Raw genomic sequence first — 19,016 nt, forward strand, 5'->3', positions numbered from 1 at the left:
CAATGAGATCTAGCTCATCAGAGATGATCACAGCGAATATGCGATGTACTAAGCTGCACCCGGTTGGAGGCATTCAATGTACGAACCTCAGTTTCCCTAGTTATGACCAAAAATTTTCCCTAGAGGTAGATTCTGTTCTTACTTTAAGCACGTTTGGTTTTGTATTTAATTTTTGTTTTTCCAAATTTGCACAAACGAGTGCTGATGATGGTGGGGACGGGTGGGCTAGAAGTAAAAAAGAAGTGGGGTGGGGGCAGAATTAAACAGACTGCAAAAGTGAAAATCACAGCTGGGTACCCCTGAATCAATTGAGTGTCATGCTGGATTTACAGTGTGATGTTCCCATGGCAAACGCTTCTTGTATTCAAGCTGATTGGACCAAATAAGAGTTGCATTGAATGTGCTTTTAGCTGTCTCTGTATGCACCAGATTGAGATATCGTCTATCCACCTATCTGTCCATTACATTTTTATTATGCCCTTCTTTGGTTTCCAATGTTATCCACTCCCACAGCCCTGCACGGTAGTTTAGGCTGAGAGACAGTGACCTAGGCTGCTTCCACACACGTTGGATAATCCACTTTTAATACTCTTTAGTGAACATTTGGAACTGATTTTCCATGTGTGGAACAAAAAATCCACTTCTAAAGGATTATGAAAGTGCATTGAAAGTGCATTATCCAACGTGTGTGGAAATGGCCCTACTGTCACCCAATGAGTTTCATAGCAGCAGGAGAATTTGAACCTGTCTCTCCCAGGTCTGAGCCCAACACACTATCCGCTATATCACATTTCCCTCTCACTGAAGGGCAGTACTTATATCTGCTCAATCCAATAATACTTTGCCCAAATACTTGGTCTATGATTCTCCACTGTCTGTGGGTCGATGTACCTGTTATGAGGTAAACTCCAAATTCCCAAAGTCGTGTTTTCCTTCTAAGGCAAACATGGGAGCAGTGGAAGTGCTGGCAAGGAAAAACTGGCGGGTGGCGCTTAGCTCTTCTTTTTTTGCCTATGATTGCCCTCCCACCAATTGATCCCACCACCCCTGCCAGGTTCCAAAAGAAACAAACCTGGCTGAGGGAAAGCATTATAAACAGCTGTATTAGCCCACCCGAAATCCAGAAACAAAATCCATTGTAATATCTTTTACTAGGGCCAGCCAAAATGACATGTAAGCTTTCAAGCTCATTGAAACTCTTTATCAGGCTAGATGTTACAAAAATTTTAAAAAAAAAAACAAGGAGAAAAGCAAGATTTCCATTTCAAGATCTTAAGACTCTGTCTTGTCAGCTTTCGGTATTAGATGCTGCCAGGAAAAACGGCCCAACAGAACTAAAGCATTGACAAGAATTGATGGGTACAGGAAGAGTTCATTGCTTCTTCCTTTTTTTTTGCCACTTCCCCTGACAAATGCCCCCCCTCCCCTTTGAGTTTCCTCAGAAATAAAGTTTGGGAAGAGGCATTAGCCAAAATCACACGTAGTCTCTGCCCACAGTGTCTCTGCCCACAGTCCCCCCCTCCCCGCTAATAGACTTCTCTCGCCAGGCTGTGAGCAATGCCCTTCTTTCGCTGCACTTCCTCTTTGCCCGTCGAAACCACTCAGCCGACCAGTGGCGAAGCGACCAACTCTTCAGTCTGATCAGCAACCCTGCAAGCATGCTAGCCCCTGCCAATTCAGATACGGTGAGCGTGTAACGTGGGACAAAGACACTTTGTGCCTGCCTGTCCAACACACCTAGCTTATTCTGGAGGGTCCTCAAACCTTCAGTTCCTATCCAGTAAGCACTTTCTTTGGGGAAGGGGAGGCTGGGGGGCTAAGACTGGCAGGCTTTGCCTGTTACAGTTGCCTCCTGATTGTGCACAGAGTATCCTTCACTGAGAGAATCCAGTATTTCCCAGCATGCAGTACAGAGTCACTGAGTTGATCTAATAGGGTTGCCAGCCTCCAGGTGGTGGCTGGAGATTAGAGATGGGCACGAACCGGAAAAAAACTGAACCATGTGGTTCGTGGTTCATCAAATTTCATGAACCACAAACCATGAACTTTCACGAACCTGCCCCTGGTTCGCAAACTGGTTCGTTTGGTTCGTGAAAACGTCATATCCAGGTCAGAAAATCATCACTTCTGGGCCAGCAGAAGTTCATTTCCGGGTCAGCAGAAGGTCTGCAGGAAGTCCATCCCCTGTTGCTTAGGAAACTGATTGATTGGCACCAGGCTGTCTGCAGTGATTAACCAAAAAATGAACCAAACGAACCAGTCTAAAGTTTGTGACGGTTCGTCAGAAATGGGATCTGATGAACTGCTGGTTCGTGCTTAATTTTGGTTCATATTTCGGTTCATGCCCATCTCTACTGGAGATTTCCTGGAATTACAACTGATCTCCAGGCCACAGAGATCAATTCACCTGGAGAAAATGGCTGCTTTGGAGGGTGGACTCTATGGAATTATACCATGCTGAGGTCCTTTCCTTCCCCAAACCCTGCCTTCTCCAGCCTTCGCCCCCCAAATCTCCAGGAATTTCCCAACATGGAGCTGGCAACCCCACACAACATGTTGGTTCCATCCTGGGCCCATCCAGTGCACTGTTAAGTGATGTTCAGTGGGGTAAGCTTTAGGCAAGTTCCTGGGTAAGCTTTAGGCAAATGGGGGGCTTTTCCAGATTAGGACCATGGCACATGGGGAGTGGAAGCTTAACCCCCCACCTCGTTCCCTGCCATTTTCTTGAACAGCCCTGGGGAGCTGTTATTTAACCTGTTCAGGACTACATGTTGGGTTACTGATAGATGACAAATAAGTTACCCAACAGGGCAAATGGTGGTTCCCTGAGCTTCTTCAGGTTGCCCAGGAGAGGTTGTCAAATTAAAAGCTCCAGGGAGTGGGTGGGAGGGAAGCCAGGGGCATCAAGCACCTGAGATGAGATTAGATCTACATGGACGTAAAAACGAGTTCTAATTTTTCCTTCCCAGATGGCCTGTGAATATCTTCCTCTGGAGTTTCTTGAGCGATGGATTGTGAGTAAGTTGTCTTTTATGTCATGTCGGTCTGATGCTTTAGCTGGACAGGACCCTAGCCAGATCTTAAGCTTGGCACCTTTAGCTGAGAACTAAACTACAAGAGATGAGTTACATGAGGATGCTCATGTGAAGGGAGTCACAATGTTAGCCAGGAAACCGTTTGAAACGAAGGCTCTTGTCAGTTTCACCTCCCTAGAGCCAGCAAGGATCACTCCTCAGAGCCTTGGTTTATTTCCTCTTTGCCTCCTAGAAGGGAAGGTGAAACTGACAGAGCCTTCAGGAGGCAAACAAACAAACCCTCTGAGGAACTATCTTTGCTGGTTCCGTGGAGGATGCCAGATTTGTGCTAGATGTGACCACAGTGTGCCACCAAGTACTCATTTGGGCTTTGATTCCCTACCCTTGATGTACTTGCTGAACCTGTGCTCCCCCCACCCCCTCCACTGGTCTCTTTGTCCATTTTCCTCTCCTGCCTATAGGCTTCTAGGTTATCACGCAGCAGGCTGAAGAGACCAGCAGGCAACAGGAAGGGAAGGTATAGTAACATCTGCATGCTGTCCAGATGCTGCTAATCTTTTAAAGAGTCTCTCTACACATTATTAAGTACCTAGGGATGCTCAAATGAACTTCATTTCACACATCCCCCTCTAACTTTCCATGCACTCGATCGCACAGTCACACTTCAATTTGCTCAGCATCACGTGTTTAATATCAGTTCCTCATGTTTAATATCAGTTCCTCATGTTTAATATCAGTTCCTCGTCAGCAGCTAAAAGCATCCCAGTTTCCTCCACCTCCCGCATCCGTTCATTGAAATGCAGATCTTGACCCTTTCTCCCACCTTAAAGAAATGCAAATTGGCAATTTAAAGGAGCCTACAGTACTTGTTCTCACAGCAGAAACAGAGTGGAATTGGCGCTTTGCTCTCCAGAATCACTTGCAGATGCAGCCACCCAAAGGGAGATCCCCTGAAATTGGCATTCATGTGCATTAAGCAAGAACAGCCTGCAAATGAGTTGAGGACTAGACAAGCAATCCTGCACTAGAGCGTCCCTAGGTACTTAGTAATGTAGAGAGACTCAAAGAGACTGCTTCCCAGCGAAAATCTGGCAGCTCTACTTGGAGCCGATTTGGGATTTACATCTCCACCAAGCTTCTACTATTGACAATCCAGTGCCTTGAGGACCAGTCTCTTGTTTTTTTTCCTCTTACTGTTGTCTGTCTTTCACTCCCACAGTTGGGTTCCTGCTGTGCCACAGCTGCCTGGGCTCCACACAGAGTTGCCTGGATCTGTGGCGGACGGCTCTCCGGGGCTCCCTGTACATCACCCTCGTAAGGGATGAAGTACTTGCAATTCACAAAGTCACTGAGGAGGCCTTCAGTAGCATCAAAGGGTAAGGCGTGGAGGGGAGGGTCGTTCCTGTCTAGTAACTGCCATATGGGTTACACACCTTTCCTGCCCGCATCCCAGTAGGGAAGAAGCGTTGGTAAAGCAGCCGGTTGCAAATGCCCTTTTGAATTGTTTTGCCGAAGAGAAAAATTGTGAGAGAAGCTGTGTTTGTGGAACTTCCTTTTTCTGCTAAACAGATGCGTGTTGTCATTCTTTGCACCAGTGTGCTGCAAGGGACTGTGAAACCTGGCTGGGTCATTCTGTGGGCCGAGGGCTTCCAGTATGCTTTGCGGATAAGCAGTTTTGTGGTCCCCGGCCTGAGGGACATTCAGCTGGCTTCAGCTAGGGCCAGGGCTTTTTCTTCCCTGGCCCCAGCCTGGTGGAACACTCTCCCAATGAAGATCCGGGCCCTGTGAGTCCCTTTCCAGTTCCGCAGGGCCTGCAAAACGGAGATGTTCTGTCAGTCATTTGGCTAGGGGCCAGCTTTTTGTCCCCCTTCTGACCACCATACCCTCTTTTTGCAGCCACCCTTGAGTTACATCATGGTGGTGCCAGGGTTTATGATGATCTTGCAGTAGCCGATCTGTCTGATGGCGCCTGAATATTAATGTGTTAATAATGTTTTTATTGTATTTTAATAGCATATTTGTTGGAAGCCGCCCTGAGCCCGCTTGCGGGAAGGGCGGGGTATAAGTTGAATAAAATAATTAAATTTTGAATGAGTGAAGCAACACACAAAATACAGTGTTGTGAATATCATTTTGTGACCTCAGCCTTTCTGCCATTTTGTACTATTGTACCGTCAACTGTACTTCTGTACTTCTTGTACTACTTTACTCAAGAAGCAATTATATTGTGGAATTCACTGCCAGTCGATGTAGTGAACATAGCTTTAAAGGGGGGGTTAGACAGATTGATGGAGGAGAGGTCTATCAATGTCTACTAGGCATGGTGACTGAAAGGAACCTCCACATCCAGAAGCAGTACACCTCTGTATACCGGTGCCAGAAGTCAATGGCCATTTCCACATACATTGGATAATGCACTTTCAATGCACTTTAGCAATCCTTTGGAAGTGGATTTTTTGTTTTACACATGGAAAAGCAGTTCCAAATGCTCACTAAAGAGTATTGAAAATGGATTATCCAATGTGTGTGGAAGCAGCCAATATCAGAGAAAAGTCTGAGCCTTTATGACCTGTTTCATCACACATCTACGTAACCACCCAGGTTGTGGCAGTTGCCAGATCTGCGTTTTCCCAGCTTCGCCAGGTCAAGCAGCTCGTCCCCTCTCTCTCTTCCCATGACTTAGCTACGGTGATCCAGGCAATGCTCACCTCCAGGTTGGACTACGTTTTACTCAAGGTTATCCTTGAGACTGATGTGGAAATTGCAGCTGATGCAGAATGTGGCGCCAAGTGTCCTCACGGGGACACCGTTAAGAGCGCACATACGTCAAGTGCTGTGTCAGTGGCTCCCAGCTGAGTTCCGGATTCCAGTGGGATTCTGTGCTGCTATGTTGATATTTATAATTGTATTTTAACTGTCTAAATTGGATGTTTTTAGAAATGTTAACTATAGTAACTGTTTTATATATTTTAACCTTTATGTATTTTGTAATCCGCCCTGAGCCTGCTGGAAATGTGGGGAGGGCGGAATAAAAATCAAAAATAAATAAATAAAAATAAAAAGTCATGTTCAAGGTTCTGGTTTTAAAATTTAAAGACCTAAGTGGACTGGGACCAGCGTACCTATGGGACCATCTCTCCCAATATGCCCCTCGAAGGGCTTTGCTCTCCTCTGCTCAACATCTACGGCTTATCCCCGGCCCAAAGGATGTTCACCTGGCCTCGACCAGAGCCAGAACTTTTTCAGCTCTGGCGCTGGCCTGGTGGAACACTCTCCCAGCTGAGATCTGGGCCCTGCAAGATTCATTGCGGTTCTGCAAGGCCTATAAAATGGGGATCTTCCGTCAGGTCTATGGTTGAAACGATGGAAATTCACCTCTATTGGCCTGCCCTGCTTTGCTCTGCCTTAGTCACCCTCCTATTTACTCTGTGTAGTTTCAGCTACATTCAGATTTGTCTAGCAGACGCCATCAATTGTTTTAGTGTTGTTTTAATTGGTGTTCTATAAACGTATAGATTGTTATGTTTTAAATTAGATTAGATTTTATTGTGTATTATTTGCCTACATTGTAACCTGCCCTGAGCCTGCTTGTGAGGAGGGCGGGCTAAATATCAAACAAACAAACAAACAAACTGTTTTGACCACAATATGAAACAGGATGTTGAGCTGGATGGACCTCTGGTCTGATCCAGCCAGGACTCTTCTGATTTTCTTATGTTCCGTTTTTGTTTCTCTGCAGTTATGGGAAACGCATAGCTGATATCAAAGAATGCAAGGAACATGCTCTGGCACACAGGTATAAATGTCCGTCCCTCCCCTGTTTGTGCTGCACCTCTTACTGATAAATAAATTGTATGTTGGCCATAGAAACCTAATTAAAGGATTCCATGTTTGGGCTGTTAGCAGAGTCTATCGTTTAGCAGAGGAAGTGTGATTATAGGTTGTTGTGAGCTGGTTCTGCTGGTGGCTGGTGTATGTGCAGGAGAGAAAAGAACAAAGCATACACTTGCTTATACTTAGAAAAGGAAATAAGTGTTCTTTATTGTAGGAACTTCACACTCTGATAGGAAAGGAGGAGCGACAGATCCTATCTACCTAGCTACTCTAAGGACGGGCATGGATGCTAGGACAAGTCTTGCATCCATGGTTGCCAGATAGAGGGAGGAGAAGGAGAGAGATGGTACCCGGAACAAAGTCAGGAAGAGGAGGAAATCCTGAGAATACATTTCTAAGGATACCCAGAGCAGTAAACAGAGTGCCCTGACCTCTCTGACTTTCTAAGTCTTTGGTTTGTCCCCCTCTGAAACCTGAGGAAAGGGACAGCGCTGAATCTTCCTCTTCCAACACTTACAGCTTTGCTTCGGCTGGGCCAGAAATGTACCCTGCCAACTCCGCAGCCTTCCTTCCCAGCCTTTGCTCCTGCTTCTTCAGTGCGCCTCTTCACAAAGCAACTCTTCAGTGCCATCCTAAGCATAAGCAGACTTATACCCTTGTAAATCTATTAAGGGTAATGGACCTAATTAAACACTGCTTTGTTACCCAGCACTTCCCAGGTCCTCCTGCCTGTTAAAATTCAACCCGCAGCAAGTATTGGTTTAACTTCTTCCCTATAGGCACCACTTTGTCCACAAAATAGGGAAAGCGAGCTTGGTAACTGAAGTTGCATGTATGTACAAAGCACCAAGCTCATTTGGGGGGGGGGGGGCTGTATCGGAAGGGGTATGAATTGACTGTCAACTCCAGTCCTCGCACTGATGTCTTCACAGTGGACAGCTGCATCGAGGCCGGCGTAATTTCCTGAGGAATGCTGTGCGGGAGATGGAGGCCGTCCTGGCCAATGAACCGGGGCTGTTGGGGCCAAAGGCAAGTGGGAAATACTGGGTTTGTGCAAGAGCACTGGCATGCATAATGTATATCCACTCTGTGTGTACACAAGTCTGTGGGTGCACCTACATCTGTGCAAGTGTGTGCGGGACCATGAATGCAAGCAGGGTGTTTTTTCAGCCGGAACCAGGGCTTTTTTTCTGGGAAAAGAGGTGGTGGTCACATGGCTGGTGGCCCCGCCCCTTGATCTCCAAACAGAGGGGAGTTGCCCTCCACGCCGCTGCCTCATTTTCAAGAGGTTCCGGAACGCCGTTCCACCGCATTCCACAGTGGAACGGAGTTCCGGCACCTCTGGCCCCGGGTGCAAAATTCTGAGGGGTTGTTTTGCACTGTAAGGCTCCCACTACCGAGAGCCTTTGGGCCACTTTGCAACTAATTCACTAATTCTCTACGTTGTCACTTCAGTATTCTTGCAACATGATTGCTCTTTGACTGTGACTCTTTGAAAAAGATTGATATTGAAACGGGCCAAAGAGGATCTAGATATCCCGTTAGAGTTATCATGAGACTCTTCACACTCTCCACAGCCACTTAATGAAGAACCTTCATGTCAAGTCTTATTTCCTGTAATACCATTGTGATATAAGTGCTTTTCGGACCGTCTTTACTGTTGGACTTATGCTTGATTGTTGGATATGCTCTGTAGACTAAATTTGTTATATGCTGCTATTCATGCACTTTAATATTTCCATGTGCAATATGATTACTCTTTGAGGACTAGCACCTTAACTATTTGTGTTCTGTGTTTCCAGTGCGTATACCCTTCACCCATTTGCAGTAGCACTTTAAGAATTTACTCACTTTGTGTACAGAGACCGTAGATGACAGACATAGAACGATACATTTCTATATTAGAATATTTTCCACAGAAGGACTCGTTGTTTCCCTTGCTTTATTGCTCTACTGACTGTGTCTTATTACATCTTAGTCAGTATATCGCGGGTTTCCTTGCTTTTGTTTCTACCTGTAAGGAAATCCAGCATAAGTGGCTGCTCAAGGAGGGGAGGCTGGATCGTTGTGAGGGATGGGTCTCCCCAATAGATACGAGGGACTCGCCTCGGCTGCCCTGGGGAGAGTATAGAGGCAGGATTGGAGAAATTTTGCACCCCCTCAGAATTTTGCGCCTGGAGCAAGAGTTCACGACTATTGTGATATAAGTATGATCCTACTAGGTAGTTCCTATGCCGTTTAATACCACCACTCCTCACAAGGTAGAGAGTTCTGTCTCACAGCTGATGCAAGTCCAAAGAGCATGAAAATAATATTATTTCAACGAATCCCGTGTATTTCTCCTTCATTTCCCTCTTGAGAGTTCTGCCACCTTTTCCCCCAGAAAAAAAAGCCCTGAATGCAAGCGTGAGGCGTGTGTATTGCCTGTGCTGATCTCTATATCTGATTTGCTTCACGTGTATGTGGTTTCCATTGCCTGTGCTGTTTGACGATGTATGCACAGCAATCAGCAGAACAGGTAGTCTAAAAATAACAGCTTTTTTGTTTGCAGTCTCAGAATGTTGAGTCTTGCAAGCCAGCTTTTCCAACAAGCAAGCATGCAAGCACATTTTCGGCTCTCCTGGCTGCAGATAAACATGGGCCTGGTTAATCGGAGAGTGTTTTGATAACGGAAGCAAAGGGCCAAGCTGTGTGTGATGATGGCAGACATGTTTTATGTGTGATGTCGGCAAATGTGTTTCTTTCAACTCAGATCCAGCACAATCACACATAAAGTGGCGATGAGGAGATGTGAAAAGCGTGCCTGCTTTACACATGGTTGGAGCTGTCCTAAGTGTAAAGACACAAGTCTGGTAAAGTAACACATAGCTCGGCCCTTTGTATCAATTATAAGAATGCCTTCAGACTAACCAGACACATGTTTATCAGCAACCGGGAGAGCTGTGTGCTTCAGTCTGGGGATAGTACTTCTAGATCTCCAATTCATCCCTGAAAGCTGCTCCCCCCCCCCAAAAGCAGGGGGGGGAGGGGAACCCAGCAAAAAGGAAAATATTTGCTCTTTCGTGGTTTGTCCTGAAGAATCTCTTTTAACTTGGCGTGTGTTACTGTTGCTGTGTGTTGGTGTGTGTGACTGTTGCTGATCCATTACAGAAACTGAGATTGATTTTTAAGTTGAACGGATGTTATAATCAATGTAGGTTTTTTTTGGTTGCTGTACCAATGTGGAACATGCAAAGGGAAGGGTGGGGGGCATCATTTGTAAAAGTGGCTTTAGTAGCTGTGTTGAGCTGCTTCCATGTGGATTTCCCCCCCCCCCCGCAACAGAAAGCAGGAAGCCGCTAGATTATAAAAGGGAACATCCACATGACATTATGCTCATTCTCAGAAAGACTGAAGGTGTTCCCTTTTAAACCAGAGCAAAAACAAACCCGCTTTCCCCTAAGCGCTTCCTATCGGAGGTGCTCTTCTTATCCCAAATGCCATACCCAGCCCACTTAAGCCACAACTCATTATACGATATCTGGATTAAATGTAAGTGTCCAAAGATAAAAGCGGATAATGCTGTGTGCACCCCAGGCCAGTATTAAACAAGTTTGACTCCTTTGAAAGAGGAAAGGTTTGAAGTTTGGAACAAAAACTGTTAGTTGGAGGACAAGTTCCGAGGGCTTTCTCAAGGGCATTTCGTGAGCTGATTTAGTTCCTTGCAGGATGGGGAAGTATCCTGACCTGAATTCTTCTCTCTTTCCCCCTCCATAGGTTGTCTATGTCTTCATGGCACTGTCGTTCTGCCGCGACGAGGTCACCTGGCTTTGCCGCCATAGTGAGCATGTCAGCAAGGGCAAGAACCCCGAAGACTTTTCTGACAGGTACTAATGATGCTAGGCAAGTAGGTTCCAAGGTTAAGGACGAGGGGGAAGGGGCGCTGGCCAGTATGCTGAGCACCCAGCCTCCAGCCCATGACCACAAAAACAGTTTGTATTGTACATAGTTTTGCAGAAGAGGGTGCTTCATCAGGGCCGGCTTATAACAACAACAACAACTGCACTTATATATGGCTCTGCTAGACAGATTAGTGCCCTATTGAGAGCGGTGAACAAAGTCAGTGTCATTATTATCCCGGCAATACAGCTGGGGAGCCATCCAGGTCATGCCCAATGTGTGTGTGTTATGTGCCACCAAGTTGCCTCTGATCTATGGTGACCCAATGAATGAAAGACTTCCAAAACATCCTATCATTAACAGACTTGCTCAGATCCTGCAAACTGGAAGACGTGGCTTCTTTTGTTGAGTCCAGCCATCTCATTTTAGGTCTTCCTCTTTTCCTGCTGCCTTCCATTTTTCCTAGCATTGTTGACTTTTCCAGAGAGTCTTGTCTTCTCATGATGTGACCGAAGTACGATAGCCTCAGTTTTGTCATTTCAGCTGTTTTTCCAAATGTTCACAAGTGAGAGTTCAGGAAGCCATATTGGGCATGCGCAGCTTGTTGCTTTGTGCTTAAAGATGTCTTGGGGAGGAGGAGAATATCAGAAGAGCGCCCCACTGGATCAGACCTGTGGTCCTTCTTGTCCCACATCCTGTCTTGCAAAGTGGCCAACCAGAAAAGGAGGAGCATTAGTTGCGCTAGCAGAGGCAGTAGAGGAGAGAGGTGGTAGGGCAGCAGGTGAGGTTGGAAGTGGCAGGCCCTGCTTGGGGGGAGCAAGTGGTCTTAGTGTGGGCAGTCTCACGTGACACCCCTTCTTGATCTGCCACCGGTTCAGCTTTGCTTACCCATGTATGGCAAGTAGCAGCTGCCGAACTTCCTTCCTCTGCACAAGATACAAGAGGCCAGTCCTCCTTTGAACTGGATCAACTTAACAAGGATATCACTCCGAGGCCTATCAGACTGAGCAATCAGAACACATCATGTAGGGAGCTGAACCAAGTGACTTACACTGCAAGGAAGTCCCTGCACATTAGATCCAGAGGAGTTTGCCGTGTTAGTCTGTAGTAGCAAAATAGAAAAGAGTCCAGTAGCACCTTTAAGACTAACCGACTTTACTGTAGCATCAGCTTTCGAGAATCACAGTTCTGCATCTGATGAAGAGAACTGTGGTTCTCGAAAGCTTATGCGACAATAAAGTTGGTTAGTCTTAAAGGTGCTACTGGATTCTTTTCTATCCTGCACATTAGATGGCTCGTGAAGGCTCTGGCAGTGACCGGTGTCTCACAACTGGGTGGAAGGCAAAAGCAGGTCAAGGGCCGATTTGGCTTTCTGACTCTAACAGACTAGGATCAGTTGGGCCCTGAAGCAAAATCCGAGTCTTCAACTTGGATATTTGAAAGGAGACTCAAGCAATTGTTAAGAGAGGTGTGAGCTCTTCCCTGGATCCCTTCAGATTTGCTTTTCGCTGGGCATTGAATGGGACCCAAAGGTATAGTCCTATCCTTATCCTTCAGCCCGTGCAGCACAAATAGCCGTCTGGAATGACTGGGTATTCCCATGCATTGAGCTGATTGATGGAGCTGAGAATCAATGGGTCCTCTTTTTTGTTTCAACTGAGGCTATTTAAGGACCTTAAAAACAAGCTACAAGCCTATATAGCGACTCCACCCTTTCTCCGCCTCACCCTTTGCTGTGCTTGCTTGTGGATCAGTGACAACAACAACAACATTCAATTTATATACCACCCTTCAGGATGACTTAACACCCACTCAAAGCGGTTTACAAAGTATGTCATTATTATCCCCCCAACAAAACACCCTGTGAGGCGGGTGGAGCTGAGAGAGCTCTGAGAGAGCTGTGACTGACCCAAGGTCACCCTTGGCTTCAAGTGGAGGAGTAGGGAATCAAACTCGGCTCTCCAGATTAGAGTCCTGCTCTTAACCACCACACTAAACTGGCTCCCAAGGAAATGTTGTGTTTCAATAAACTGACATGGATAAGCCTGTTTTGCTTTTCCTTGACTTAAAATACTCTCCACGAACTCTTCTCTAAGAAGAAGGAGAATTCTTCTAGGGTGGAGCTGGGAAAGGGTTTTAGCCAGGTGCAGATCAGCCCCGTACAGGTGCATATGGAGGTTTGGTAAGTCAGTCTTGGAAGAGCAAACAAGACCCCTCTCACAGGTATGCCTGTGCCTAGCGGGCATGAAATGAAGTCCTGCTCTCAAGTCATAGCTGACTTATGGCACAGTCTCTGCTTTCTGTTGGTGCTGGAGAGACCCCTGAAGTCAGAGGCGACTTACGGCGACCCCAGTGGGGTTTTCATGGCAAGAGACTAACAGAGGTGGTTTCCCATTGCCTGCCTCTGCAACCCTGGTCTTCGTTGGGGGTCTCCCATCCAATTTCTAACCAAGGCCGACCCTGCTTAGCTTCTGAGGTCTTCCTGGGCCACCCAGGTCAGGGCTGCCTAGCAGGCTTGCTTCATCCTGAATCCCATCCATTTCTCCCGTAGCCACCTGGCTGAGCTCCTGTTCTTGATGCAGGAGCTCCGTAGTCTGCTTCAACGTCACCAGAACCTCCTACAGCGCTACTACGTCCAGTATTTGTCACGCTTCGATGCCTTGGTGTTGAGTGACATCATCCAGGTACGAACCAGCAGGGGGGAGGAGGGAGGGGAGAGTTCTGCCTGCTCCCGGTTCCAGTGGGTGTCCTTGGCGGCTGGCGGAGGTCTGGGTAATGATGTCTGCTTCGGGTATGCATCTGCTGAGCAGCAGTCAGTGGGAGCCGGTGAGAAGACTATGCACTCTGTGACTAGGAGGCAAGCGGGAACAGAGTGATACGGCTATGCAGTATCTCTGTAGACTTTGTTGTCTGATGGGTGCCCTTACGACCTGAAGAAGTGAGCTGTGATTCACGAAAGCTCACACCCTACCACAAATTGTGTCAGTCTTATAGGTGCTACTGGACTCTTGCTCTTTTCTACTGCTTATGGCCGTGCAGAAGACTTCTGGCTATTATAGAATCATAGAATCACAGGGTTGGAAGGGACCTCTAGGGACCTCTAGACCAACCCCCTGCAAAATGCAGGAAATTCCCAAACACCTCCCCCCCCCCTCGCAGTATCCAGAAGATGGCAAAACTCCATTAGGAAATTTGCTATCTGACCCCAAGACTGTGATTGGCTTTATCCGGGGCATGTAAGAGGGAGCCACTAAGCACTGATGTAACCCTTCCTGCCCTCCCTCTCATGATCTGCCCAGGTTCACAGAATAAGCATTGCTGTCAGATGGCCATCTAGCCTCTGCTTAAAAACCTCCGAAGGAGGAGAGACCAAGATGGTGTGGGCAATCTTGGTGCTGGCTGGTCCCTCCAAATGGTAGGCGCTGCTAGTTGCGGGAACCCTCCTGCGCTCCGGGCCTGCAGTTTGAAAGCGGAGAGCGGGATGACCTTCTACTGGCCAAGCTCTTCTGCCTTGTGACTGAGAGCCAAGCTACAAGTGACGTCTGACACAGGTTGGACACTAGTCGGCTTCCCTCAAGTTTTGATGGGAAATGTAGGCGTCCTGGTCTTGCAGCTGTAATGGAGAGCCAAGCTGTAAAACCAGGACGCCTACATTTCCCGCCAAAACTTGAGGGAAGCTGACAAGTGTCCAACCTGGGTAAGGCGTCACTTGTAGCTTGGCTCTCAGAAGGACTCAAGGAAGAGGGTCAAGGAGGGTCTCCAGAGCAGCTTCCCACATTGTTCTTTCAGCGCTCTGGTAGAAAGCCAAGTAGATTTGTTGAAATCACTCAAGTGGGGAGACTTTCAGTTTAAATAAGGGGCTCCTTTTTCTTTTCTAGTGAGAGTGACATAAAATCAGTCATGACACATGATCAGTCTGTTTAACATATTTTTATTTCTTTCCTTCATTGACATACCACCTTTCTCTCACACCATTGGGATGGGACCCAATGCAGATGACATTTTCCTCTCCTCCATTTTATCTTCACGACAACCCTGTGTGGTAGGCTAGGCTAAGAGTGTGTGACTGGCTCGAGGTCACCCAGCAGAATCATAGCAGAGTGGGGATTTGAACTGGGATCCCCTGGCTCCTAATCTGCACTAGCAAACATGGCTCTTCCTTCCTTATTTTATCCCTGTGAGGTAGGTTAGAGCGAGATCCGATTCATGTGTTATCAAGTCCTCATTTCCCTCATGTGGCCCATTGATGGTGGTGATCTGAGAGTTCCCCACTCAGAATTCCCAGGTGTTTGTGGGCTGAATTCATTTTGGGACTGCAGGGGCTTAAATCCCCCTTCTGACCTGAAATGGCCCCAGGAGGTATTTGCCCCATTTTGGAAAACTGACATTTAACAATCAGTATGTATAAGTCTCCTCAAGGGGGCAAAGAGCGGCTCTCCAGGACCCATGTCAGACTAGGAAAATGGCATGGGGTGAAGTCTGAAACCCCGGCCGTTTTCACCTTGCTTACCGGTCACGGAACATCGCGCCAAGATCCCGGAACGGCAACATCTTCCTGGCGCAACTTCACACGAGAACTCCGTTCTTGCGCGAAATTGTGCCAGAAAGATGCTGTCATTCCGGGAGCTTGGCGCGATGTTCCGTGGCCGGTAAGCAATGTGAAAACGGCCCCCGTCTCCCTGGGCACCATGGTAATTCCAGAGCAGGAAACTCCTGATTGAAAGTCCCTGTGGCAACCATGAGGAATTTATAATGTGCGAATGGGCGCTAAGAGAGGGCGACTGGCCCCAGGTCGTCTAGTGATGAGATGTCCCTGGCCAAGCAACTTCCAGGCAGAACTTTCTTGAAAGTCAATTAAGAGTTGAGGAGACTTCTGTGCTTTTGGCCTCCCCTCCCAGGGCAAGACTCTGTAAAGGGAGTTCAGAATTCACAGAAGATTTTTTTAGTGGAGCATCAGAACTGGTGTGAGGACGGAGACAGCGTAGGCTGTTCTTGTATTAGATTAGTCAGGTTCTCTTTGAAGCTAAGGTAGATGCCTTTGAAGAATTTTGCGATTTAATTAACGCCTCGGGACACTTTATTCAATTATTTCACACATCCAGAGTTCTACTAGAAGGGACGCGGGCTCATCCCTCCAGGGCTATTCCAGGCCCCTTCCCTGAATTTAAAACTTCTTGGATGTTGTTTTTTGTTTGAAATAGCCCTTTTGCTTAAATGGTTTTCTTATATATCCATTATGTATTATTATGTCCTGTTAGTCGGTAAAAGTAGAACTGCCTCTGCCATCTAGATTGTAGGCCGTGGCATCAATTGACCGTTGATGCTGTATGGCCTACTGATGTTGTAGGTCGTAGCATACAATACTCATCACAGGCATACATTCATACATGAGACCCTTGTGCCTAATGGCACTCAGCCAACTCCTTAACATTAGGTTTTGATGGCTTTTTAAAAGAGCTTGATGGAGAAATCTGGGAGCTGGGATTTTCTCCTTAGGCCAATTGAGGACATCAAACAAGTCTCCTCTGCTGGCTGGCCATAGCCATTGCAGTTGGGGTGAAAGATTTGCTTAAAACCCATCCATCTGCCCCTCCCAAGTTCTGAATCCCTCCATTTGTAGACTACCCTGTGTGGTGGGGGAGTTGTATGTCCCACAGTAAGAATCACAGAGACTAGGATCAGGGAGACCCAGGTTCAAATCTCCAGTTTCTCACAAAACTCACTGGATGACCTTGGACAACTCTCCCTCAGCCAATCCTACCTCACAGGGGTTTTGTGAGGATGAAATGGAAGAGGAGAGAGAAGTGTGTACACTTCCCATTAGGAAAAATAAGCAAGTTGTAGAAGAGATTTGAGGGGAAAGAGGAAATGGACAGAGAAAGGAAACACAGTGGCTGTGACAGAGAAAGGAAACACAGTGGCTGTGACACAATATGATAGGAGACCCAAACAGAACAAAGTGCAATCGGGGGAGTACAATCAGGGATAACTTCTTTGCCCAGAAGTTTTCCTTTCCTTTCCTTTCCTTTCCTTTCCTTTCCTTTCCTTTCCTTTCCTTTCCTTTCCTTTCCTTTCCTTTCCTTTCCTTTCCTTTCCTTATGTTTTCTGATTGCTTTTCTTCCCAAATACATCTGAGACTGTGTACAATGTTAAAACCAAAAGGGCCATTCATTCAATCATCACATTATCTGAAATCCTGTTGGAATAACAATCGCCCCCGCTGTGTTTCAACTTGCAGGACCTGACGGTGTGCCCGGAAGAAGAATCGGTGATCATGTCATCTTTTGTCAGCTCACTCTCATCCCTGTCTATCAAACAAGGTAATTTTTCAGGGGGTGGGGGAGGAGGTTTAACCGAGGATTACCTGTTTAATCCTCCCTGTGCAAGGGTTGTTCCAACTGTGTGCTAACAAAAGTTTGCTCTTGCTGCAGTTTAAATATATTATGTGAGCTGCGTATTAATCATTATTTATTTTCTGCTAAGCCTGCTTGTGAGAGGGGAAGGGGCAAAGCACCTGGACCAAAGGAAGCTCTGATTGGGTCTCCGCTGGCTTCTGAAGTTTGGCCCACAAGGCTTAGACATTTTCAAGGGTATATGTGCATAGTACACAATGCTGATGGGACCTGAGCAAAAACTCCTCGGTGTATACCTATGAGGCCAACATGTTATATAAACCATGGAGCCTATGGAACGAGAATGTCTCCTATCCATCCACTTGTCTAGAGATTTCTGTTCCAAAACAAATGGTTCTTCTTGGAGTATGAGGTCTGTTTTACCACTTCAACTTACCCCAGCTTTTCTCTTTTGTGCAGTCTAGACTGTGAGAGAGATTCCATCACTCCCCCCACCCCTGTTGTTTGCCTCTATTGATGCTTTTCTTTCTTGCAGGTGATGAAAATGCGAAATTTGATTTTTTGGGACTAAGGCTGGATTGGTTCAGGTTACAGGTAAGGGCATGGTTTAGTTCTAGCGTCTCTTCCCCTTCTTCTAGTCGATATGGTTTCACTTATAACCTGCTTGGTTTGGTCATGCTGTCTGTTTAGCCAACCTATCCAATATAGCTCCCATCCCCTGTGGTTGAACAGCCTCCAGGCCAGTGTGTAATAAAAACTGGAGGTTGTCTGGCCAGTCTTTCTTTGTCTCTGCTTATCTGTCTACATAGCCTCTAATTTTTGCTGGTGTCTGAGAAAGCAAGAAGCAAGGGAAATTATTGGGGAAGAAGAGAGGTAAGAGGAAGTAAAAAATGGACACCAAAAGGTGGTTCTCAGCTTCTTCTGCGTCTGATTGTGATCCTCTCCCACGTTCTTTGCTAGTCTCATGCGGCAGACAGTCCTTAGAGATATATAGGCAAAGAACTCCGATGTGACCAACTCCCTGTTGCCGTTCACATTAGGGAGGTAGGAACGACAGAGCCATCTGTTCTCATGGGAGTGACATCATTGAACAAAATCAACGTCCTTGGCCCTCCAGGCCACTATCCAAACATTCCTTCCATAAGCCTGCCCAGCCTTTCTTTGAAAACCCCCAAAGAGGCAGTCCATAGCAGAGTCCTTTGGCAGCTCTCTCTTTGTGAAGTGCCACATTTGTAGTTCTAAGTCAGCCTAAGAGACCGTTCACTCCCAAATATTCAGCCATCGACTGAGAGCCAAGCTACCAGAGACGAATTTAAAACTCAGCTTCCCGGTTAACATTGCAGCTCCCTTCACGTGCTCCTCCTCGTGTAATTCGTCTCTTGCAGCTTAGCTCTTAGCTTTTCGTCCTAGAGCTAACTTACATGTCTATGAATGAGCACTCAAAGATGAGAGAGCACACATAGCCAGCTGCTGTAGTGGGCAAAAGGTTGGCCTCTGATCTGGGATACTGGGTTCAATTCCCCCCATGTGTCATGGAAGTTTGTAGGCTGGCCTTGGGTCAGTCACTTTCTGACAGCCTGCTGTGCCGCACAAGATTGTTGTTGTGGGTATAAAGTGAAGGAGGGGAGAATGCTGTTGCATACTGCTTTGGGTCCCCATTGGAGAGAAAAGCAGGCTTCAGATAAATAAACGTTCATATCACTGACAACTCACGATTTAGCAATATTATGTTGAATAAACTCTAAACAGGAGAAGATTTCTGGTCAGTTAGCACAGGTAGAACGTCTCAATCATAAATCAATCTTTATGGAGCAATGGCTCCCAGTGATAGAGTACGTAACAAAGAAAGACTTAGCTTACAAGTATATTTCAGCTTAGGAATACTACAATGCCTTGTTGAATCTATAAACATTTC

At 46.6% G+C, this 19,016-nt stretch overlaps 1 protein-coding gene across 1 annotated transcript in view; it reads left to right on the forward strand.

Annotated features, from left to right (window-relative positions):
• Window positions 1-19,016, forward strand: part of NCKAP1L (NCK associated protein 1 like) — an 89,613-nt gene that overhangs the window by 19,744 nt on the left and 50,853 nt on the right. The window contains exons 7-15 of the mRNA XM_055003976.1: window positions 1,548-1,685; window positions 2,970-3,018; window positions 4,255-4,411; window positions 6,775-6,831; window positions 7,802-7,898; window positions 10,626-10,735; window positions 13,300-13,432; window positions 16,987-17,068; window positions 17,637-17,695. Of these exons, the coding sequence (XP_054859951.1) occupies window positions 1,548-1,685; window positions 2,970-3,018; window positions 4,255-4,411; window positions 6,775-6,831; window positions 7,802-7,898; window positions 10,626-10,735; window positions 13,300-13,432; window positions 16,987-17,068; window positions 17,637-17,695 (882 nt within the window). The remainder of the gene's footprint in view (window positions 1-1,547; window positions 1,686-2,969; window positions 3,019-4,254; window positions 4,412-6,774; window positions 6,832-7,801; window positions 7,899-10,625; window positions 10,736-13,299; window positions 13,433-16,986; window positions 17,069-17,636; window positions 17,696-19,016) is intronic.

This window comes from Eublepharis macularius, chromosome 19 (assembly GCF_028583425.1).
Source record: "Eublepharis macularius isolate TG4126 chromosome 19, MPM_Emac_v1.0, whole genome shotgun sequence".
Lineage (NCBI taxonomy): Eukaryota > Metazoa > Chordata > Lepidosauria > Squamata > Eublepharidae > Eublepharis > Eublepharis macularius.